This window comes from Pyrus communis, chromosome 1 (assembly GCF_041283825.1).
Source record: "Pyrus communis isolate YQ-2024b chromosome 1, ASM4128382v1, whole genome shotgun sequence".
NCBI classification, from domain to species: Eukaryota; Viridiplantae; Streptophyta; class Magnoliopsida; order Rosales; family Rosaceae; genus Pyrus; species Pyrus communis.
The window spans coordinates 12,993,948-13,019,675 of record NC_142565.1 but is presented as its reverse complement, the minus strand read 5'-3'; the positions used below and the strand labels follow the sequence as shown (position 1 = coordinate 13,019,675).

The 25,728-nt window shown below is 35.4% G+C and overlaps 1 protein-coding gene and 1 long non-coding RNA gene across 2 annotated transcripts; one reads left to right on the top strand and one right to left on the bottom strand.

The window, feature by feature from the left end:
• Positions 1 to 327: 327 nt before the first annotated feature.
• Positions 328 to 3,406, bottom strand: LOC137719454 (uncharacterized). Its single transcript, XM_068458488.2, has 3 exons — positions 2,336 to 3,406; positions 1,402 to 1,531; positions 328 to 978 (listed from the first exon to the last, which is right to left on the bottom strand). The coding sequence occupies exons 1-3, from the start codon at positions 3,074 to 3,076 to the stop codon at positions 494 to 496; spliced, it is 1,356 nt and encodes a 451-aa protein (XP_068314589.1). The 5' UTR covers positions 3,077 to 3,406; the 3' UTR covers positions 328 to 493.
• Positions 3,407 to 24,267: 20,861 nt separating this feature from the next.
• Positions 24,268 to 25,728, top strand: LOC148699200 (uncharacterized). Its single transcript, XR_015954673.1, has 3 exons — positions 24,268 to 24,633; positions 24,975 to 25,148; positions 25,684 to 25,728. It is a non-coding gene; the product is annotated as an uncharacterized LOC148699200 (long non-coding RNA).

Sequence of the window (25,728 nt, the reverse complement as noted above, 5' to 3'; positions counted from 1 at the left end):
GATGGGGTGGAGACAACGAAGGTTTGTTTTGCAGCGACCGATGATTTGACTTTGGAACTCCCAAATTGCGATAGGGGTAAGGTTACGTGTAAAATTTGTAAACCGCATTTCTTTAAGATAATTCGGTTTTTGAACCACTAAAATTGAAACTGAACAATAGATTTTGGTTTGATTTGGTTTTTTCCGATTTAGTTTGGTGTTCGGTTCAACTTTTTCTGAGTTTTCAGTTTTTCCAACCCACCTCTAAGTGGATTATTTCTGTCAATAACGGTGTTATCCTAGCATATTTTATCTCAATTATAGATTACTTGTTTTCAGATAAAAAAATAAAAAAATAAAAAACTTGTTTTATGAGGAAGATATTGTAATATTTCCTTTTAATATTTTCCTTAAGAGTTTAGGGTTTTCATGCTATATATCCTAATTTATTACAAATTAAAAAATAATCCCTTAATTTTCCCTGCATCAAAGTCCTTCTCAAGAGGTAGATTTCTTATCTTGATAAGAGATCAAGCAAAAGCTCATCCACCAAATACTCTGACAAGGCAATCTCTATTTCCAAACCCAGCTCCTCTTGCTCAAACTCAAACTTGTTCCACCTCCTTCCTTCGTGCATATCTCTCACACAAGCTTCCTTGTTGTGCTCTAGTGATCCCCAGTCCCCACTCATCCAAGCTCTTGCTTTGCTAATCATTTCCCTATTAAACCCATCTTCTTTTTTATTTCTTTGAGCACTCATTTCTTCTCTAAAGAAATCAAACAATAGTTGATCTTCTACTAGTTCCAGCTCCCAGCTCTTTAGGTCTGAGCAGCTTGCTTTGCAATGATTTAACAGCTCCATTGCCCTTTCTGCTGTTTCGTCATCTTCTTCAAAGTTGGTTCTTTCTTCGAACGACATTGATGTGTCTAAGTTGATAGGATCCACTGTTACAAGACTCTCAAAGAGCTTGATCTTTTGCATAAGCATTTCTTTTGTCCCTGTTAAAATTTGATACAATGTTAGCATCATACTTAAGAAAAGAAAGAAAAAATTGTGCAAGCAATCTGAAGAAAGAAAGAAAAAAGGGCTCACAACACAATTTATGCCACTAGGACAACTATTCTAAATATCCCAAGGGCTAGCTGGCTGGTTACTGCCCAGATTAATCCCTAGGCTTTTGAAATTTAATAAAGGATGCCTAGACCACTTAGGTCGCTACTCACACTTAACAAAGAAAACCTACAATAATTACGTTACCAAAAAAAAAAAAACTCCTCGACTAAATAAGGCTTGAACCACAAGTAATTTCACTAGGGGACTTGGGTGACTTGTCCAGACTGAAGTAAAATGAATGACTTGTCTTACTTCAGTCGGGATTTTCAATGCTTGTTATAGAGAGAAAGAAGGAAGAAGACACGTACTCTCCATATTGGCCAGGCTTTGATCAAAATTACTTGAAAATGACGAGTCTTCATCTTCCCCAAATTGAAAACCAATCACTGAAACTGGGCTGTGCTGCTCATCTTCTTCATCACACAGTGGCAGCTCAACCTGCCACATACAAAATTCAATTCAGTACGTACATGATAGAATATAAATGCTTGTCACAAAATTTGAATTTGATAGTCAACATTATCATATCGTTTTATACAAGTGATATTAAGAAAGGGAGACAATCAAATATAGAACATCATGAGTAAGGAAGAACGCCCTTAATAATTTAGGCAGACAGATTGGAGAGTCCTTTTGGTCAAATAGAAGTGTTGTTACCTCAAAAGTAACTAAATCACAATATTCAATCGTGTTGACAAAAAAAAAAAAAAAAAAAATATAGTGGCAGTGTTGTTTTGGTATACTTTTGTATATTTCAGAACTAAATCCTAAACAATTAACAAGAAGTACTTTGGGATCTAAACTTACTTAAATTAATGGTGACTTGCATTTTGTCTGATATGCACTGTGCAACTGCTTAGCAAAAATTTGAATCGAATATCCTAAACAATTAACAAGAAGTACTTTGGGATCTAAACTTATTTAAATTAATGGTGACTTGCATTTTGTCTGATATGCACTGTGCAACTGCTTAGCAAAAATTTGAATGGAAACAATTAAAGATAATGTTAATCAAGAAATATAACATAAAATTAATAGTTGTCAGTCATCCGTTTATGTGCAAATTGTGTTTAACAGAGCTTAAGCAACCATTGTTTTTCACTAAAGACAATTTTACTAATCATGTTTATTTAAATATAGACATTTCCGATACATGTACAGCCAAAGCTTAGCATCTAAGGATCCTCAACAGCAGACACACAACATAAATTTAGATCGCGGTGCACTAAATAATTGACGTACCTTGGGTCCCAATGCGGCGTAACTTCCTGTCCCTGATGTAGCCTCCATGGAATCCCTGCCGACACATGGTGAATATTTTTTACTATCCTCCTGATAGTCAGGGTCAGAGTTGCCACCCCAAGGCTGTAAAAATTCCGAGGTAAAATCACTGTCACACCAGCTCGACCCATTGCTGCTGCTATTACTACTGCACGTAGTACATGTGGTGGTGGAGCCTGTTATGGTGGTGCTTGAGGTACAGTGCAGAGGTGAAGAAACATAATCCAAAGGTGGAGGTGGAGGCAACTTCTCATCGCGGAAGGATGTCCACCGTATGATGTCTTTGACTCTCACGGTAATTTGGACTTGGCTTTGACTACCTTGCTTCCTTGATGATCTTGGTGAGTTCTGTTTTGACTGCAGCAGCCTCCTTGAGAGGCTTCTAGGTAAAAACGAGGGGGGTTTTACCGCGGTAAATGGCATGTTTTTAACTGCATTCATGAGAGAGTGGAATGCTGAGATTGTGGTCCAGGCAGCCCTTGATCTGCTTCTGAGTAGTTTTCTGGAAATGGTAGTGGTATTTTCTGAACATGAATTTTGGGTTTTGGGGGCATTGCTTGGATTGGATGGTAACTGTCTTGGAAATGATATGAAACCACTTGAAGAACATGAGTTAGAATTTTCACCGAGGAAATCTTTGAGAAGCATTCTTGGCCTGCGCTCTATTGGAAAAAGGCTTTCTTTGATGTTAGTCATGCACATTTATTTTTTGAAGATGAATAAATGAAGAAATTGAGAGAATAATTGTTACCCAACAAGGAATTTATGTAGTTTGACAACTCACAAATCAAAATACTTCAAGCCTTTAAAATGGACGATCGCAATGATCAATTTAACATGACAAAAGCAACATAATAAACGATAAAATAGATGAAAGAACAATTAGAACATGAATGTGCAAGTGGAGAGGAAGTATTGAACAAATGAAAGTGAAGCAAATATTTTGGGGAAGTGAACTGGGAGAGTGCGGAATGAAATTGGAAGAGGATAGGAAGGAGGGGGTTATATTTATAAGGGTTAGTGAGAAATGATGAGAAGTAGAATAGAAAAGGAGAGGTAGCTTTTTACTTCTTTGGGGTGAGGATCTCCAGGTAGTACACTATTCATCCATGCAAAATGTCTTTTGATTGGGGGGTTAATTAAGTAAAAGAAAATGTTGAGAAAGTGTGTGGATCATGCATTGGAGAATAAAAAATTGGGAAAATAAATAAAAAAATTTGGGGAAAATGACACAAAAGTGTAGAGGGTGGATGCTTCTGTTTTGCAGTTAATTTAAAGTGGAAGGAGACTGATTCTGACTGACTGAGTCAGTGAGTCAGTGAGTGTTGATTTTGGGAGATCTCTTGGTTTTTGAGATAAGGGGGGTTGACCCCTTTAAATCATATTTTTGTGATGTTTGATAAATATCTGTACTTTGTGTAGCATGAGTACATGAGTCCCGTTGTTCTGGACCCGATGGTTCAAAAAAATTGTGATTCACCTGCTGTTTGATTATAATTTAATAATAAAAAATAATGTGAAAAAATATACATATATATATAAATCATCACATTTTATTAAATTTAAATCGAATTGTGAGTGATTACAATTCATTCGAACTAGTTTAACTGAAGAAGACTCATGAGTCATGATCATACATTCACATGCAGGATATTGGATCTGTACTACTAACACATGGAGATTGATTGTATGGTTCCCAATCTGTCCTTACTAATTTCTAGAAAGATTATGATCATTAGTCCTATTGCCACTAGCAATTGGCAGAGAGATTTTCTGACAGTGTCTTGATTAGTACTTGTGATTAATAGAGCAAATTTGCATCAAATTTGATTTGATGTACTATATAATTAGGCTAAAAGATACTGATCATGGTATGATGTACAAGGAATATGTTCCACTCTCTCAAACGATTGGCTTGATATGTTATTAGTCTATCAACCTAACTGTTTGATCTTGTAGATTTTTGTTCACATATAATGGTTAGTATATGTGAACATGACAAAGAAATTGCCCCTTACCGTGACATAATGCTTAGTAGATCTTTGTACAAATATAAACATGAAACATGAGTAATTTTTTTATTGTTATTGTAACACTATAAATATGATATTTTTTTATATTTATTTTATGACGCGTGATGTGCTGCTTGATGTTCCACAAACACAGAAAAGAATCTATGGTAGGTTGCGTTGCAAGCATGGTCATATGGGTATATGATATGATCGATCAATTGCATTGTCCTTTGAGGATCTTTATCAAAATATTTGGAACTTGTCCACTAGCTCACGGCCAGGTCATTCAGGCAAGCATACGTGGCGAACTGAGTTTAATTATTTATTATTCATGCAATTGGCTGTGGGACCCAACAATATGAGCATCCAGTGTTGCATTTGAATCCCAATTGACGGTGGAGAAATGTGGAGTCTGTTCAAGATTTTCATGGCAGCAATCGTCTCTCATGTCGCTATGCTAGTGCACAAGCTCATCAATGGAGTATGGAATGCCATCAATGGTTTTGACATGTTCATTAAATGCTCACATTGTATGGCTCAACTTCCCATTGATGGAGAAATTGATGCATCATGTATGATGCAACACTCTTTGAAGAAAAAAAAAAGTGTAATAACTGATTGTAAGATCGAAAAGAAAATACTTTACTCTCATATTGTAGGGATTCATTATTTCTTACGATACATGAATATGTAATAAGTGATTATAAGATCGAAAGGAAAATACTTTACTTCTTGTATTGTAGGGATTCATTCCTTCTTTCAGATAACCCACAATATGATATGTTTGTATAAACATGTCTTGTCTTTTATGATTTTTGTGTGTTACTAGTGCATTGTGTCATATTGTGATTCAAGGGATAATGACACGTTGATTTGTCTAACATGTATAAATGGCTAAACGATCTCCAAATTGATTTTATTTATTTATTTTTATTTATACATTTGATCTTTAAATGATAATAAAGAGAATGAACGGTTCCGATTATAAATTAAAATACGTTAATCATAAGTGGGGGACAAGTACGTTCCCATAAGATTGATAATAGTAATGGAGAAATGTACATAGAGAGAATGTAGTGAGATAAAGTAGAGAGAGAGAGAGTAAAAGAATATTCTATATGTTTTCATATATCAAAATCTGTTTACATCAATCACTTATATATAAATACAACCTCCTTATAACTAACTCAATCTTCTCTACTCTACTAATGACACCTGGCACTATCATAACCATTCCTTATATTCTAACATTCCCCCTCAATCTTATGAAGGGAAGAACCCAACATAAGATTGGAACAATGAACCTGAAACTGAGATGAACATAAACCTTTGGTTAGCACATCAACACATTGTTCTGTTGTACAGACAAACTGAAGCATGATTGTCCCTTGTTGAACTCGTTCTCGAACAAAATGACAATCTATCTTGATGTGTTTGGCTTTGGAATGAAGGATAGGATTAGTAACCAATGCCACGGCAAAAAGACTATCACAATGAAGGAGTGGAACAGATTGACATGAAATATGCAAATCCAGTAACAGTGGTTGAATCCATACAATTTCAGCAGTAGTGGTGGCCATAGCATGATATTCTGCTTCAGTAGATGACCGGCTCACTATATGTTGTTTCTTGGAACTCCAAGAAATATGATTAGTACCTAAAAACACTACAAAATCAGTTGTTGATTGCCTATCATTGGGGTCCCCAGCCTAATCAACATCAGTATATGCTTTAAGATCAAGAGATCCATGTGTAAAATTAATACCAAGATGCATAGTTCCACGGAGATATCGTAAAATCTATTTAACAACAATGGAATGATCTTCAAGAGGAGCATGCATAAACTGACATACATGTTTCACTGAATAGGCTATGTCAGGCTTAGTAAAGGTTAAATATTGAAGAGCCCCAATGATATTTCTATATTTGAAAGGATATGAGAATGAGGGAATGCCATGATTCAACAACTTGTGATTAGGATGGCATGGAGTAATGCACTGCTTGCAATGGAACATGTCGGTCTTGTGTAACAAATCCTTGATATACTTGGATTGATGAACAAAAATACCACTGGATTGATACTCGATCTGTAAACCAAGATCCTTCATATTAAACTCTGTAGTCAACTGATTTATCACACTTTGAACCTTAGCAACACTATTGCCTGTAAGAATAATGTCATCCACATACAACAGAAGAACAACAATAGATTGATTCTCATACTTGACAAACAAGGATGGATTAGCATAAGAGGATTTGAAAACCCAAAGTGAGATGAAATTTGGTAAAACGCTCATTCCAGGCTCGTGGATCTTGCTTCAACCCATATAGAGATCTCTGTAGTTTACACACATGTGTTGGGTGGATAGGATTTACAAAACCCTGAGGTTGAGCCATATAGACTTCCTCTTCAAGAAAGCCATGTAAAAAAGCATTTTTTTACATCCAATTGTTTAAGTTTCTAGCCATTAGAAACAGTTAAAGAAAGTAGAAGTCTTACTGTGGTAGGTTTAACCACAAGACTAAAAGTCTCATAATAGTTTAACCCGGCTGATTGTGAAAACCCCTTAGCTACTAACCGGGCTTTGTACCTAGCAACAATACCATCAGGATGTTTTTTTATCTTATAAATCCACTTACACCCAACCAAGTTCTTATCTAGAGGAAGAGGACCCAAGGTGTAAGTTTTCTGTTGAATAAGAACGTCCATTTCTTCTTTCATTGCCACTGTGACAATTTACATGCCGCAGAGTAGGACTGTAAGATCTCATATTTTTAAAAATAAATATTTGTTATTATTATTTACCACGTGCCTAGCTCCTATCAGTACTCGACTTATTTATCTTGGGAGAGAGAAACAGGTGATTAGTAAGCAATCTAGTGTGCTAATTTTTCAAGGCTATTTACTTGGATGTGTCATCCTTTGCACACATGCAACTGACACCTTGCATAACTAGTGACTAAGATCTTGATGCTACATTAGGTGTTGCAAGGAAAGTATCACCTTCATACACACGTAGAAGTTTACGGATAGGATTTTATATATTTTATTGTATATTTTCCTTGGACCTCAAGTCTTGGAGCCGTTCTATTTCCCTATAAATAGGAGCAAAGGCTCCATTCTTTTGAAACCACAGAAGCATGCAATGCATGCATTACGTAGAGGTGATGTATATATATGTATGTATGTGTGAGGGTATATATATTATATATGTATAGAGAGAGATAGTGAGCTAGGGTTTGAGGTTTGTGGAGATGTTAGTTGGGTTGTCGTGCCAAAGCTTAGATTATCGAGGTGAGTGGTTTATGTAATATGTTTAAAATATTCTTATTTTCTGATAAACGAAAACCACGAGCTATTGTGGGTATTCTATATTTCAAACCTTTATCTATTTTCAAGTCAAGCATGTTAGCTTTCGAGAAATATTTTGATGAGTATATACATTTTGTGTTGTTGAGACTGTTCATGGAGCATGAGAACTTTAGTGTTGCATTAATCCGAGGAATAAATGTAAACTGCACACAGAGACATTAGGGAAAATGGCCATTAGGAGTCACGTGGTGAGTTACAATTTATGAAGGATATAATGGACATTTAAAGGGATGATGTGATATGGAATTATTTGGCTAAAGCTTTGATATTATTATCCTATTTTATAGTGTGATTAAAATGGCAAGCTTGACTGGCATATTATATATTCTACTCATTGAGCAACGGTGGTTGTTGCTCACCCCTCACCCCTCACCTATTATTTTACAGATGAGTTACTTGGTAAGACATGTGTTTTTTTTGGCAAGGCAGATGTTGGAAGAACTGAGGTTGTGATTGAGGAGAAATTTAAGGATTTTTTAATTTATTACTTTTGTAAACCCTGTAAGGATTTTGAAGTTATTTTTAATAAGAGGAGTTCATTTTTCAACCCATGTCAAATTTCCTTTTATTTATTTTTACTTTTATTCGCGTTTCGGGCGAGGAGCCTTATTTTTCCACCGACCTCGAGTTCGGGGCATGACAAGGACTGAGGTTCTTGATCACCAGATTGAACTTCAATAGAAAAAGCTTTCTTTTTCTTAAAAATACCCGACTTGGATCGAGTTTACATAAGATGAGTATTAACAGCAGCAATAGAAACTTGTTACAACTCAAAAACTTGAGACATATAAGTATCAGGATGTAACTCAGAAATGACTTGACTAGAAGAATCCACACCTGACATGTGATCCATTGAAAAAGAAGTATCCACTGGTAATGAGGAATTGGTACCAGAAGAAACAAACTCACTTGTTGCTGAAGAACATACTGGAGGATTATGCTGAGAACTTGAATCCCTAGATAACCCTTGGGGAAACGGTATAGGTACTAATGGAGGATGATGAAAGGTATTGGGGTGTACTATGGAAGGAATGAAAGCAGACTTGAAACCAAAGTTGAAAGTACTAGCCATATATGTTGCAGGAAAATGACTTTCATCACCTAGAGTTAATAAGTTTATTGTCTTTAGGATTAAAACAGATAACCCTTTATACTGAGTAGCATATCCCAAAAATATGCATTCATTGGTCTTTGGTTCAAGCTTATTAGATCTATAAGGCCTCAATGAAGGATAACAAGCATAACCAAAAATCTTCAAGTGATCTAGTTTGGGTGAAGAATGATATAACACTTCAAAAGGTGACTTCATAGACAATACAGGAGTAAGCATTCAATTAATGAGATATACAACAGTGGCACATGCATGGTACCAAAACTTAGGAGGAAGACAAGCTTGTTGAAGAAGAGTGACAACTATCTCCGTAATATGCCTATTTTTCCTCTCTACCAGCCCATTTTGATGAGGTGTGTAAGGGCAAGACTTATGATGCAAAATACCCTTGTCCTTAAGAAAATTATGAAAATGAATCCCAATATACTCTCCACCACCATCACTTTGCAAGATTCTGATATGAACATTAAAGAAATTTTGCACAAAAGCTTGAAACTGGACGAAGAGACCAAAAACAGCAGCTTTATTCATGATAGGAAATATCCATGTGTACCTAGTACATTCATCAATAAAGGACACATAATACCTATATCAGTGTGAATGACTTCAAAAGGAATAACAGACTTGGAAGCCAGAGAAGGAAAAGGTAGATTGGTAAACTTGCCTTGTAAACAAGCTTTACAAGTATGGGAAGAGTTCATACAAGTAAAAGGAATATATGCCTTAGAAAGGACTACCTTGACTACTAAATTAGCAGGATGACCCAATCTACAATGCCAGGTTGTAGAATTTATTCTTTGTCCAATATATGCTACTGGAGAAACATGAGAAGACTTCAACACTGGTAAAGGATAGACAACATTGTTACTCAATCCTTGATACAGAACTTTCTGAGTGACCTTGTCCTGTACGCACACAGAAAACTCATCAACAATACACCTACAATTATTATCCTTGCATAGTTGATGCATGGACAATAAATGTTGTGATAATTGAGGTACATGTAAGATAGATTTTAAACAAAGATTTTAAGATTGTAGTGGAAGAGTAAACTATCCAATATGAGCAATATGTAAACCTTCTCCATTAGCACCAATGAAAGTATCAGAGGATGAGTAAGGAGTAGCCATTTGAATGTTGGACAAATCAGAAGTCATGTGATGTGTGGCCCCTGAGTCAAGTAACCGATACTCTTGTTGTGGTGTAGAGGGAGAATGAGTAGACCTTGCAATTATAACAATCAGAGAATGATTTTGAGAGCTCATCATTGCAGGATGAAACTGAGGTGGATTAACCAAAGTTGAAGGTGGAAATTGTGCAGGAAAAGTAGCCTGTTGAGAGTTGAGATAAGAATGAGAACCAGAGGGTTGAAACTACTTTAGAGAGAATGCTTGTGTTGATGAATAAAATTGTGGAGGCACCATTTAAGAAGAACCACTATTTCTATCAAAACAAGTTGCAGCAGTATGCCCTTTCCTATTGCAGATTTGACATCCTTTTTGAAAAAAATGAAGAGCACTATGACCTTTCCTATTGCATATTTGACAAATTTGAAAAGGTTGATACACTTGCTTAGTAGTCATAGGAGAATTGATAAACTGAAAGTAAAAGCCCTGAAAATTACTTGATGAAGACTGCTATGGAAATGGAGCATCAGTTTGTTGAGGTTGCTGAAAATTATTATAAAATTTCTTTCCTTTCCCCTTTGGTTTGAAGTTATTCCTCCTGAAATTGTTATAAGTCCCTGAACCACTTTGAGATACAAAGACAAGATGACTATTCATCTGAAACATTTGATTTGGAAATGGCATTTGTTGGAACATTGGGATTGAAGACATCGAAAGATGGGATCGACTGAAAGAATGTTGAGATGCGCTATGTGTTACACCACTAGATGATCCCCCAACATCATAGACTAAATTAGAAGCATACATGGCATATATTAGAGGAGCTTGTTTAATAACCTCTTCCAAAGTAGCCTCTTTAGCTTTCAATTGTGATCTCAATTCTTTTAAAGACACAAGATTCTCTTTGCCCCTTATAACTGCCTTGATAGTATTGAACTCAGGAGGAAGACCTTCAAGAGTAATAATGACAATATCCTTATTTGAAATAAGCACTCCAACAACAGCAAGTTGATCCTTACAGTCATTGACTCGCTGCAGATACAGATCAATGGACTCTGACCCTTTCTTTATGTTCTGCAAATCAATCTTCATTTGAACAATATTGGTTCTAGTCATGTTAGAAAAACTTTCCCCTCAGATTATTCCACATGTCCTGCGAACTCTGTCAACTAATAACACAGGACAGGGCAACAGTACACAATGTAGCAGTGATGAGAGTCATGAGAGTTTTATCATGAATCTTCCATACTTTGTAATCATCAATAACATTGTGTGGATTAGTAACAGTTTCTTCCTCAGAATCAGAACCATGATATTTATCCGGGCAAGGAATGGATCCATCCACAAAACCAAAAATTCCATTTCCCTCTAATGGTAACCATGATGAGAACTGCAAAAGGTCAACTTATCTTCAAGACTAAGAAAACAACCAAATCACACAATTCTTTAACCGGATTCTCTACAGACGAACAACAATACTTATGCAAGCAACAATTGCATCAAGAAACCAGATCAATCAACACAATATTCTCCAAACCAGATGAGATCCAGAAAATCGTGACAATTCAATTTAAGCAACAATTGCAAATGAGCGAGACAAAATGGCGATAAAACTACCACACAACACCTTCAAGCAACACAAGATAGCAACAATTAACAAAGTAATTTCAAGAAGAACAACCACCGACTCACAGACGAAAAATCCCCAAATTTTCTTAGGGTTTCAGCCACTGATTGAGATCCTCGAAGTAATGAGAGCAATTACCACCAAGAACGAGCACCAACAGGATGAGCAAAAGAATATTCTGTATGTTTTCATAAATACAACCTCCTTATAACTAATTCAATCTTCTCTACTCTACTAATGACACCTGGCATTATCCTAACCATTCCTTATATTCTAACAAAGATCAGAAACACAAGCATTATCCATAATGAAATTACCTATAACTGAGCAACGACAATCTTGAGTTACACCAAACAGAAAGGGCGATAGAAGGATCATAAATGACAACCATTCAGAATCATGAGATATCATGTGATAAAAACAATTAGCTTAAGTAGTCAGGTTAAATTCTTATTGAAAGTTTTGTGGAGGGCTCGAGTATCGTATAAAGTGAAGATTTGTGTTTGACGGATTTGCTAGAACGCACTACCAACTCAGATAATTTAAGAGAAAAGAAAATCACCATGGACGAATCATGCATGATGCCATTTCCTCCTCAATGTTGGCCGAGACTATGACAGCAAGGGATGCAACGTTTTTGGTTAGACAGAAACAACCACAAGCCACGGTTTTGTGGGTGATACACTGTTTGTCATGGCAGCCCTCAAACATGGTGGTCAGGATGATTTTTCGCCGTCTGGAAATATATTACACGACACCAGAAAGATGATAAAGTCTTTGCAGTAATGGAGAATTGAATTCAGTGGACGGAGATGAGTAAAGTCGTTCACAGGTTAGCACAGATGAGTCTGAATTGTGGTAATCCTATTCTTTGGTTTGAAGAACCTTCTGATGTAATCTTGGACCTTCTTTTTTAGGATAGTAACCCTTAATTTATTTAGTGTGGGACACCCTTTTTCTCTTCGAACGAGTTGAATTCCCTAGCAATGTTTTTATCGAGACCCTTTGTATGCACCTAATCCTCAACGATTTTTACGTATTTCATCCATTAATGAATGTCATACCTCTTGAGATTCTCAAGTAGTGAGAATGAAATTTTGTTCGATACAACCATTCTCATTTGCGGAAATAAAATAAAAACATATATGAGACGTGTTACCTACTGCTCTTAATAAAGCGAACCGATATTGAATTGTTAATGTATGAATACACTAAAATAATTGGGATGTAATAACTGCATAGAATGATATGTTATCTATTTGTATCTTTTTTTATTTATTAAAATGTCCATGACTTATGTCGAGAGTTAATTCTGTTTAACCCATGACTTTGTCATTTTCCAGTGCATCGCCAGTCATGAGTCATGAATTTGTGTTCGTATCTAATGTCTATTACAATACCAATGCATGCATCCTTGCTATATGTGTGTGTGTATATATATATATATTTTTTTTTTTTTCCCTTTCTTTTTTTTTTTAGTTTGTTAAGATTATCACTTTGGCTTCAGAGTATCCAAAACTTGTCCGCAAATGGTATATAGGTAATTGTTGTTGATATTTTTTTTTAGTACATCGATATTTTAATACTAGGAGGAGGGAGAGTTCGGTTAAGCCACACAATGGGCAGCTTAATTTGGTATCAAATTCCTTATCCACGAGATTCAAACCTAAGACCTCTCACTTCTAAACGAAAAAGATCAGACTATAGTGTTGAGTGACAATTGTTAATATTTTAAAAACATTATTTTCCACTCTGTTTGTGTGTATTTATTTTTTTTGTTATGTTTTTATTAATGAGGAGTAGAGCATAATGATATGACATTTATCTTTAATATAATATATAGTATAGAGTCTGGGGTTGGACGATTAATAATTAGTGTCACATTTACCATTCGTTTATGAAAATCAAACTTAAAACATCTCATTTTAAAATAAGAGAAATACTTTAAATATAATTAATGAATGCATTTCTCTTCAGTTTACTGTTAATTACTTCATTTAACAATTTGTAGAAGCTAGATATCCTAAAAACTCCTCATGATTCCTCTCGTCTTATTTATAATTTTGTTAACCTCATCCATACATTTTTACATTATGCCACACCTATATGTCTCTTTTGCCTTCCGTATTTAATATATACCCTCTTAATTCCATGCGATCCTGCATTTTTTTTTATACATTCCATAAGAGCATGTCTTTCTTTTTGTGATTTATCATCTTAATTTTTTTTTATTCATGTTCATCAAAACTAGTATCATAGAATAAACAAGAGTCATGTGTGAGTACGCCGGTATATAAGGCAACAAACATCAAAGGGATGAGGGAAATGGTCGGTTGAGCGGGGCTATATACAAAGTTAGCCCTTTCTTTCCAAGGAGAATTAGAAGAAAGAAAGTCATGGCGATTCATGACATTTTCAAGTTTACTAACATATAAGAAACAAAATGTGTGTCTCACCTTTAAGACAATAATCCAATGGGGTGTGTTATTCATATATCCTTTTTAACTTCTCACACACTGTGAAGCTAAAAACAATCAATAGATGACACGTGGATTTTTGGTCTGAAAGAACAAAATTACCCTTGAGGAGCACTGGAATTCTCACGCGCGAGCAGTAGACAATCATCCCACAATCAAGTTAAAAGTGCCCAAAATAGGTATTTATTCAAAACCTATTTCATCCATCTTCTCAAGAAGGTAACCCCCAAAACATTCCTTTTAAATTATGTTAATTAGCTAATTAATATATTTATTACCTAATTAATCTATTAATGGCTAATTAAACTACCAATTAACTACAAAATACACTCAAAAACACCACAAAAGGGCCAGCCACCTTCTCACCCTGTGCCCTATATATACTACCTCATTTTCTCTAAAAACCTAGGTCTACACTCTTGCTAAATACTCAAAATTCTCCAAACACTTTTTCTCTCTAAATTCCAACTTTGGCATCAGAGGTTTTTCGGCCAAAGCCCCCCCATTCATTGTGGGCGCGTGAGGTTCTTGGCCTTGACCTAAGATGTTATTTGTTTTTGTAGGTGCAATTTTGTCCAAGAACAAGGAGGAAGAAATTTACATCCACACACCTTTCCAATTTTCGGCCGTCAGATCGGATGAATTGAAGAAAGTCAAAGGACACAAATTAACAAGAAGTGTGGGAGAAGGAAAAAGGGGTGTGTGGACAGCAAACCCCTAATCCAATACCCTACGTACCCAAAAAAATAATCCAATACACTCAAACTAGGAATGAGATGACTTAACAGAGTAGTTGATGTCGTTCTGATTTTTTACTTTTCACATTCTTAATACGTAAAAGATGATGCTAGAGAGATTATCTACTTGATGTTAGAGAGATCATTTTTTTTTTACGTTAAACAATAAGTTTTGTTAGATTAGTCACCGATATGGTTCAAAACTTGACCCACCACCAACAGTACAAAACCAAATACAGATTCTTCTTCTTCTGATTCGTTCATCTTTTTCGTCTTACTCTCACTCGGTAAGTAGGACGATGAATGTGTAAGCCAACTCTGCAGCCACTTCTCTCAGACCCATATTCGCAAATTCCAAAAGCAATGGGAGTCGGGGGTAATTCTGGGACTCACTAAAACCCAACGCCCGAAAAGAGGGTTTAGATTTCTTGAGGAACAAGCGGTTTGCTGTGGACCTCTCCTTTTGGATCGTACAGCATGAAACCGCCTTCAAGCACCGCGCACAAATTATGTCCATTTGTATATTTTTTTTATTTGTTAAACTGTCCATGACTTATGTCGAGAGTTAATTCAGTTTAACTCATGACTTTGTCATTTTCTAGTGCAGCGCCACTCATGAGTCATGAATTTGTGTTCGTGTCTAATGTCTATAACAATACCAATGCATGCATCCATTTTTTTTTTTTTTTTTTTTTTGTGAGTTTGTTAGGATTATCACTTGGCTTCAAAGTATCCAAAACTTGTCCGCAAATGATATATAGGTAATTGCTGTTGATATATATTTTTTAGTATATTGATATTTTTACACTAGAAGGAGGGGGAATTCGGTTAAGTTACACAATGGGCAACCTAATTTAGTATCGAATTTACCATCCACTAAATTTGAACCTAAGATCTCTCATTTCTAAGTGAAGAGGAATACCACCACACCGTAATACTGAGTGACAATTGTTGTTAATATTTTAAAAACATTATTTTCCACTTTGTTTGTGTGTATTTTTTTTTTTTTGTTATGTTTTTATTAATGAGGAGCAGAGCAGAATATGACATTTATCTTTAATATGTTGTAAACATTAGTGGCTGACCACTAAATGATGTAATGGATGACTATATCAACCACTTTAGAACACTGTAGCTTAGCTGGCAGCGAGGCAACAAGCACTATCATCTGTGCTTATAAAAAGGAATGTTGAGGATGAGAGCAAACAGATAGAAGCCACAAGGCTCACGGAAGAGGAAGAAGAGAGGAGATAATAGAGAGAGTTATTTTGTACTCTTATTATTCTAAATTATAATAAAAGCACCACTGCTGCTCCGAGGACGTACTCCAGTCACACTAACTATAGAGGAACCTTATAAATTTTGTGTCTTGTTTTATTTATTTCACCGCACACACCGTCGATTTTACAATACATTATCTCCACGAGAAACTCTCGTGTCAGTGGAAAACACAAAGCCATAAATCATGTTCACCTATGTTGCCTGGAATCTCACAGATAAGAAAATCTTTTCATTTCATCATAAAATCTTTGTACTACTGATTTCCTTGAAGCAAATATATATATGTTGTTGTATGACTATATATCATCCATTGCAGAAGCAAAAGAGTACAGACTCAAAATTCATAAAGAATCTGACAGCCATGTAAATAGCCTCGGAACTCCAACTTGCAGACCTCGGATTGAAATACTTTCTTCTTCAAAGTTGTTCGTCCGCCCAGTACCTACAACATATCAAATTTTCAGAAAATTCCAACGGTGCGATCATCGCAGATGCCTGAAATACCAAACCAGTTTTCAATTTCCGCAGAAAATTGGACAGGCACTTTATGAGTACCAAAACTCCATTTCAATAGCACAGATCAAAATTGTTTCTTCACGAAAGTTGTTCGGTATCCTCTTGTCGATATCATACTAAAATTTGAACTAAATATGACGGTTTGATCTTATCATAAGTTACAGACACTCTTGACTCCAAAACTTATGGGAACCATTTCGATTTTTTTGAAACTCACTGGAGGAGGAACACCAATTGGAAATTAGTGTTACTATTATTTCTTGGATAACTAAAATGACTTCGAACTGTGAAATAATAATAAAAGTAAAAGGGATGAAATAAAAGAAAATGGCAAACCAAGAAAAAGAAAAAAACAAAAGATAAGGACTTAATCATTGCATTTTCTGTTTTGGCATATTTATGTGCAGGGTGTTGGTTTAAAGCCCTATCACAAGCTCTATTTATTTATAGTGGGTAGAATTATTACCCTTTACTTTAAAGCTTTGATATTTATGTGAATGGTGCTGAATCAAAGCCCTTGTCACAAGCTTTATTTACTTAAAAGCAATTTATTTATCATGACTGGAATTACCGCCTATTGCTTTAATTTATTTATTGTACTTCTTTTTGTTACGATGAGTGCATATTAGACCTGAAGTTCCTTGATCAGATCAGAACTTGAAGTTTCTTGATCCTCATCACATAAAATGATTGGACCCGAAGCTCCGTCATGCAAAAAGATTAGGCATGAAGTCCCTAGATCCTCAAGATCGGATATGAAGTTTCTTGATAAGTACCTTAAGTTTGAAGAGCCGAAGTGCCACAACTTAATTAAGGCTATGAGAGTCCCAATTCATAGGCTATTAAAGAAGGACCAGAAGTTCCTTGATGTATGATATATTTTGTTGGAGAGTTTACATCTCGAAGTTTTGATGATTATTGCATGTCATTGGGCATTGATGTTGAACACCATGTTCCTCATTTTGATACTCAAAAATGATTTAGCAGAAGCATTTATTAAGCGGATGAAATTGATTACCCACCCTCTGCTCATGAAAATAAGATTGCAAGTTTTCCTACATATGGACATACCATTACACATAATTCACTATTAAGTTTGGTTGAGATCAGTTACCTACTATCAATATTTCTCAGTATAACTCATATTTGGGCACCAGCCAAATTTTACACATGTACGAGTTTTTTGATTATATTATCTATGTGCCTATTGCATTGCCACGATGTACTAAAAATGAGGCTTGAAGGCAAATTTGAAATTTATGTTGAATTTGATTCACAATCTATCATTCAACATTTGGAACACTTGACTGACGATATGTTTACCGCGCAGCTTGCAGACTAGGATTTTGATAAGACATTTTTCCCGCCATTAAGGGGGAGAAAATAACATCGTTCCAGAAGAATGATGAGAAAATATCATTCCAGAAGAATGATGAGAAAAAATTGTTCCAGAAGAACGAAGAGGATTTGTTTTATATTGATTAATGAAGCAATCAATATAAAAATGAAGTGAGAATAATTGAATGATGCAACGATATGCAAATCAAATGCCAGATGCGTTTAATGATGCAACAAAAGTAATAAAATCACATATACTTATTGCAAATGTGCCTACATGAATTGATGTTCTTGTTGGACAAAATAATGTGGTGACAAATCTGTTACACGCCTGAAGCGTGTTAGGCCCTTAGATTCAAAAGGTTCAGTACTTTGAAAAAAAGAAGAATATGACACTACTGAACTATTGCATTCCTAAAGCATAACTATTGCATGCCGGAAACATGACAGTCGCCGTATGGATACATGTCCCAAAAAGGACATTCCGCGGACATGGGAATGTTGATGTCTCATGCATGAAGCATGATAGACATATAAGTTCCAATGACTCAACTCCCGAAAGTGAAGATTAAAATCCCAGCTCTATAACGCTCTAGAGAAAATTATGATCTGCATTCTCTAAATTATGACTATCCTTGAAGAAATAGTGTAATGCTCTTGAAGATGCAATGGATATCCAAAGAAATGAAAAGCTTTTATGCATGTGCATGCACATGAGAATATGGGATCAATGATTGATGACAACCAATGGTAATTTGGGATTTTACAAGTAGCTACTAAATTCATCAATGAGTTGTATTACTATTGAGTCACATTCTTTTGTTCGTCGACGAAAGGAAATATTATTTGCCAAAAATGGAGAAAGGCAATTCTATTACAATCTTGTAAAAATGGGGAAAAATGGACCTATAAATGTGTATATAATACAAATAGCCAAAAGATGTTGAACCAAATGAGGTTACATATGGGCATTTGTAATACAGTGAATTACACTCACATGATATGACACAAGGTTACTAATTGAAACCTGAAATTATGCTCTTATAAACAAGTTCATATGAATGGAGAATTATATACGAAGGGTTATGAGTCGTCCATATTTTATCTCCATAAATAAATCCCTCAAATATACATGGAAGCAAGTTGTTCTGTATAAATTCCAAAAGAAAATGTGTCATGAATTGTAGAAAATCCCTGAAAGATTCAAATTGCTTAAAGAAAACCCTGGAAGGGTAAAACATAAAATATGTACTTAAATACCAATGGATGATATAAATTGCCTTAGTGAGTTCTATCATTATGATATTGTTGTAACATACTAAAATCTTTTGCAAAAGTCGATAATATGAGATTTAGACTTCTGAAGAGTCTAGAAAGTTTATAAAATGTTGAGAGAGATATTGTCTCGAACTGCAAAATCAAACAATATGCCAACACAAATCTTATCCATTATGTTTATAAAGAATCATATGGATTGAAGATTATGAGTTGAATACTCAAATTATTTAGACACTAAGAATGATCATTTATCTTCGTGAAGGTAAAGATAAATTGATATTTGGTCCAGAAGTACCACATCTTAGTGAAGTATATGCTTTATTGTATTTGGCACAATACATTGAGTGAAATAAAGCTTATCTATTAATATCTCCGAGAAATTACATACACATGAGTTAAAACAAACAAACAGGAGGGAACATTCACAAAGGTTGCTCATGTGAAGCCTCAGTACTCGGAAGTACCCCAGAAAGGGAAGGCACCAGAGGTTGATTATTAATAGCCTCGATACTTGGTGAAACCCTTGATTGTCATTTTGAGTCCAACCTTCGGATTCCAGTAGCTGGTCGAGCTTTCTTTTCATGCTCGTCAAGTAATTATTTGTAAGCATGTGTAACACTTTATTCTCGTGCTTGAGCCCTCTAATCTCTTGTTTCAGACTTGCTACCTCAACCATCAATAATTCAACTTTGTGAGTTTGAGCAATAGGCATTGACGCATATTAGAAACAGAGCCCGCACCCTGAATACTGAGAGCCAAGGAGTCTTGAACGGCTGACTTATTAAACCGGTTTGAAATGATTCTGTTATCCTTGGGAGTGAGAAGATTCCTAGCTACCACTGTAGCGGTTAGGTCATTCTTCATCACAGAGTCCCCAACCGTAAGAGGACCATTAGAAGATATAAAGGACGGGCGCCATATATTATCTTGACCTGGCTCGTTTGTACCACTCTTAAGACTCAAATCTAAGCAAATGTTAGATGGGCAAGCCATTTTCCAGAAATGATGAAGGAAAAAGAAGGTCAGATAAAATCTCAAAAGTGCAAGAAAAGGAAAATTCTACATGCAGTAGTTTTTTGAGCATACATTTTGAGCACAATTGATGCCTCTATAAAAAAAGAACCAACATGGCCACTTGTTCAAAAATCTAAGAGACATCGCTCTTCGAATTTCGAAAGCCAGATTTTTAGGATAAAGTTCGCCAACATTTCACAAATGCAATCTTAGCTTTTGGATATCACGTGCAACTTTGTCAAAGATCTCTAATAAAGTTGAAAACACGTGAATCTTACTGTTCTAATTACACCACAGTTGCTGACAAGAGTAAAGGCACAGTATCACTACCTGTTATTGGGAAATCCCTATATATGTCGACCTCTATCTTCATAACAAGGCAGACCTGCAAAAATATCTAACTCTTCTTCATCTCCGAGAATGCATCTTCAACAAAGCATCTCGAAATACTCAGTTTTCTTCCTCTTCAAGAATACCTCTTCAAACAAGTCACACCATAGCAAGAGTATCTCATATCATCAGGGATGAGAGCAAGAGTATCTCATATCATGCAATCTCTATATCCTTTCTTTTGTCCTTGTTTTCACTTGCAGGATAAGAAGAAAGAGAGCAATCAGTCACCACATGGAATCAAGTTCCCGATCTGTAACTGATTTCCTAGAACCTTTGCCTGGTTGCTTACCTTGCATTGTTCTCGAGTACTCATTTTCAATTGTTGATATGATGTTGGTTATCTACACTGAAGCTGCTAAGCATGATGAGTTGTTGAAAAGTGATGTTCTGAAGGACCATTCAAATGCAAGGGTTGCATTTCACTCCTTCATCAGGGGACAAATACTGCAAGAGAAGATGTCACACCTGTATATGCGAAAACTGGGGAAAATACCACTTCTATAAGGGGAACAGATAAGGCAAGTGAAAATGATACATTGAATCATGTGGAGACAAGCACAACAAAACATGTGCCGATTCATCCCCGACGGAGCCAAAGATCACTTGTTACGTGGAGCTGCTCGTGGTCCCATTTCATTCAAGAACAAGTCCCAAGGCCCTTGAAGAAATCACAAGTTTGATTTAGGATCAAGTGTCCACCACCCTTAAATCAAATTCAGCTCCAGATAAAATGAGTAAATTCAAACCTTTGGAGGAAGTCTAGTAGAATGCCTTCCAACCCAATTCAAGACCAAGCATGTGGAAAGTCAACAAGCACAACATATGTGGTACTACTTATCAGGGTGAGCATCTAAAAACAGATCAAGATTTTAACGAGTCAATCAAAGATTTGTGGTCATCCAAAGGAGAATGTTGTAAATATTGGGTGCTAACCACTAAATGATGTAATGGATGACTATATCAACCACTTTAGAACACTGTAGCTTAGTTGGCAACAAGTCAGCAAGCATTATCATCTGTGCCTATAAAAAAGAATGTTGAGGATGAGAGAAAACAAATAGAAGCCACAAAGCTCACGGAAGAGGAAGAAAGAAAAGAGAGGAAGATTAGAGGAGATAATAGAGAGAGTTATTTTATACTTTTATTATTCTAAATTATAATGAAAGCACTATTGCTGCTTCGAGGACGTACTCCAGTCACATTGACTGTAGAGGAACCTCGTAAATTTTGTGTCTTGTTTTATTTATTCCACTGCACACACCGTTGATTTTACAACATAATATAATATATAGTATAGAGTTTGCGGTCGGACGAATAATAATTAGTGTCACACTTACCATTCGTTCATGAAAATCAAACTTAAAACATCTCACTTACAAGTGAGAGAAATACCTTAAATATAATTAATGAATGCATTTCTCTTCAATTTACTGTTAATTACTACATTTAACCATTTGTAGAAGTTAGATATCGTATAAACTCCTCATGATTCCTCTCATCTTATTTATAATTTTGTTAACCTCATCCATACATTTTTAAATTATGCCACACTTATATGCACTGTTCTAAAAATCCCCGCCTACGTGCTAGGCAGTTGACCACTGCCCCAATTAATGCTTAAGTGTTTGAAAATTAAGAAATGACGCCTAGATGTGCTGAGGCACCTACCCAGACCCGCTTAGGTACCTGCTTAAATCTGCTTAGACATCCGCCTAGGCCATACTCGTTTAGACAAAAAAGTAAATAACTTTCATTTTGCATTTTTTTTAATAAATTATAAATTATAAGAGACTTGTTGCATACTTAAATGAACACATATTATATCCTTGTTCTTCATGTTTTCATTATGTTCTAATACTTCATCATATATATATATATATATATCATTCTATTTTGTAGTTTATGATGAAATTATATATATTTTAAGTATAAGTAGACACTTATTTACACGAAATATAATAGATTTACTTAAATCCGCCTAGGAGCCCGCCTAGACTCCGCCTAACTGCCTAGGCGCTAGGCCCCAATCTACCGTCCGACTAGCGCTTAACATCTTTTAGAACCTTGCCTATATGTCTCTTTTGTTTTCCATATTTAATAAGATTTTTTTATCACAAATGGTCCCTAAAATTAACCCACTATATCAAGATGGTCCTTAAAATTGAAAATCAATCAATCTAATCCCTGAAAATGGATGTCTTAAATCAATATGATGCTTCCATTATAAGTCTGTCAAAAATTTTATTGTGTGGTGATATGGCACATAACTGCATCGCACAAATATAATTAAATATTATCACTTGAAATTAAAAATATATAAATATTAAAAAAAACTATTTTTATTTTTGTATAATCGTAAACTTAAAAAAAAAAAAAAAAAAAAGATGAACAGACATCTTCTTCTTCCCCTCCCCAATTCAAAACCTTCATTGACTATTAAAGCTTTCGGGATTTGAGAAATCCTTCACACTTTAGATAGATTTTCGCTGCTAGAGTCCACCACATGATCAACCCCCAATTTGGTTAGTTGGTTAAACAGTTAACATCAGCGTCGCCCTTTCTTAGGCTTCAGCTCCGGTGGCTTCCATTCCTTCACCACAACCATCGCCTTCTCTTCCTCACCGGAACTCGTTGACAACACACCATTCTCAACCAAGTTTGTCCCACCCAGACTCAATCCCAACTCGCCGGACTCGATCCGTGGCGAGTCGAATCCCAGACCCAACTCAACCGAGTTTTTCCATTTTTATTTTTTTAAGTTTTTAATTATTTACATATTTTTAGTTTCACATGCTAATATTTAATTAGATTTTTGGAATCCACTTATGTATCACGTTAGCACATAATAGAATTTTTTATGAAATTATGACGGAATGATCATATTTATTTGAGATATCCATTTTCTCGGACTACATTGATTGATTTTCAACTTTCAGAAATCATCTTGATGGAGTGAGTTAATTTTAAGGACTATTTGTGATAACAATTCTATTTAATGTATACCCTCTTAATTCCATGCCATCATGCATTTTTTTTTTATACATTCCATAAGAGCATATCTTTCTTTTGTGATTTATTATCTTAATTTTTTTATTCATGTTCATCAAAACTAAAATCATAGAAATAAACAAGAGAGTCTTATGTGACTACGCCGTATATAAGGCAACAAACATCAAAGGGATGGGGGAAATGGTCGGTTGAGTGATGTTGGAGAGATTTTGAAGTCTTAAATTATATTTTGTAAATTACATGATGTGATAATTTATGGTTGAATTCCTTGTTTAAATCATAAGAAGGTATTTGACTGTTAGCCGACACATCATATAATTTACAAAATATGATCTGCTTGGCATTATCGATATGCAAATACGCTACTAATAATTCATAAAACCGTAGCCGAACCCAAATTCATCCCAAGCCGAACTCAAATTTGCAAAGTATGTTTAGGGAAAAAAGCCCAAACAACCAAAGAAAGCGGATTTAATTGAATCCAAACCCAAAACCTACGTCTAACCGGCTTGAAACCCGACCCAACACCAACGGTACAAAACCAAACGATACAGATTCTTCTTTTTTATTTTTTTATGTTAAACAATAAGTTTTGTTAGATTATAAGTTCAAAATCTGACCCCCCACCAACGGTACAAAACCAAATACAGATTCTTCTTCTGATTCGTTCATCTTTTTTGTCTTACTCTCACTCAGTAAGTAGGACGATGAATGTGTAAGCCGACTCTGCAGCCACTTCTCTCAGACCCATATTAGCAAATTCCAAAAGCAATGGGAGTCGGGGGTTAATTCTGGGACTTGCTAAAGCCCTACGCCCGAAACGAGGGTTTTGATTTCTTGAGGAATAAGCGGGTTGCTGTGGACTTCTCCATTTGGATCGTACAGCACGAAACCGCCTTCAAGCACCGCGCACGTAGTCCCCTCCTCAGGCTCACCTTCTTCCGTACCATCAGTCTCTTCTCCAAGGTTTAGTATTTTGTTTTGTGCGCTTGCATTTTCAGATTGCTTTATGAAGAAAGATGAGAAATTCAAAAACAAAAGTTGGGTTTGTTTGGAATTGGGTTTTAATTTGTTTATATAATTTTTATGCAAAAAAATTAAAACGTATGTTTGATTGGTTGAAAGGAAGCAAAAAAAGAAAAGGAAGATTTGGGGTGAGCTTTTTGTGTTTTAATTTAATGGTTTGGGGAATGTGGAGGGGTTCAAAATTGAAATTGAAAGGTGATATTGGTATAAGTTATGTTACTCTCAGTAATTCTTCTGTCGTTTTTTACAATGCCAGTTTTTGTTATTGTTGCTTAGCTTAGATCATAAAGCTCGAGGCTTTGAATTGAGAATGAGCTTAATTATTTAGAGGCACACGGAGGAGAAACAAAATACAAAAGCAAGCAGAGGGCAAGATATACAAGGCGAAGAGGTAGAAAGGAATGAGGTTGCTGTCATTCCAACAGCTTCGAAGAGAAAGCAACGAATTTCATAAGGTAAATTAACAATGCCAATTAACCCTTTCGGTTTTCTATGTTGCTCCTTTCTTGCAGGAGAACATAGCACCCATCAAATCCTACTCTCTCTCAAACAATCTGGAATTAAGGGTTGGTTTGGTATTGCTATGCTTTAAAAAAAAACTGCTTTTGATGTGCTGTGAGAATAAGCCAATGTGAAATAAAGCAGCAAAGTGTTTGGTAAACTGTTTTGTAAAAGTGTTTATGGAAAAAAAAAAAAAAAGTAGTATTATAATGTTTGGTAAACTTTTATGCAAAACAACTGTAATTGTGTGAAATGACCAAAAATAGTATAATACTAGATGTGCCATTAATTTAATTTTCTCCATCTGCATCAAGTTGTCTCTCCCACTACCCCACTATTGAACTGGACTTTCCAAAAACAAAAAACATCTCTCTACAGGTCTCCCCCACAACCCCAATTTTCTCAATTTTTATTTTTTTTGCTCCATCTTCTTCTTTTTCATTTTATGCTCCATTCCTTAATCTCTCTCACCTATCATCTGATTTGTAGTACATACATGGTCTTGCTGCTCGAGGAGTTCATTATATACATTGG

What these genes read in the sequence shown, in the direction of transcription:
- LOC137719454 (XM_068458488.2), bottom strand. Translation starts at nt 3,076, where the DNA reads ATGTGCATGACTAACATCAAAGAAAGCCTTTTTCCAATAGAGCGCAGG. An exon ending in ACGCCGCATTGGGACCCAAG is followed by an intron (nt 1,532 to 2,335) that starts GTACGTCAATTA and finishes TGTATGTGGCAG; the next exon opens with GTTGAGCTGCCACTGTGTGA. An exon ending in AAGCCTGGCCAATATGGAGA is followed by an intron (nt 979 to 1,401) that starts GTACGTGTCTTC and finishes AAATTTTAACAG; the next exon opens with GGACAAAAGAAATGCTTATG.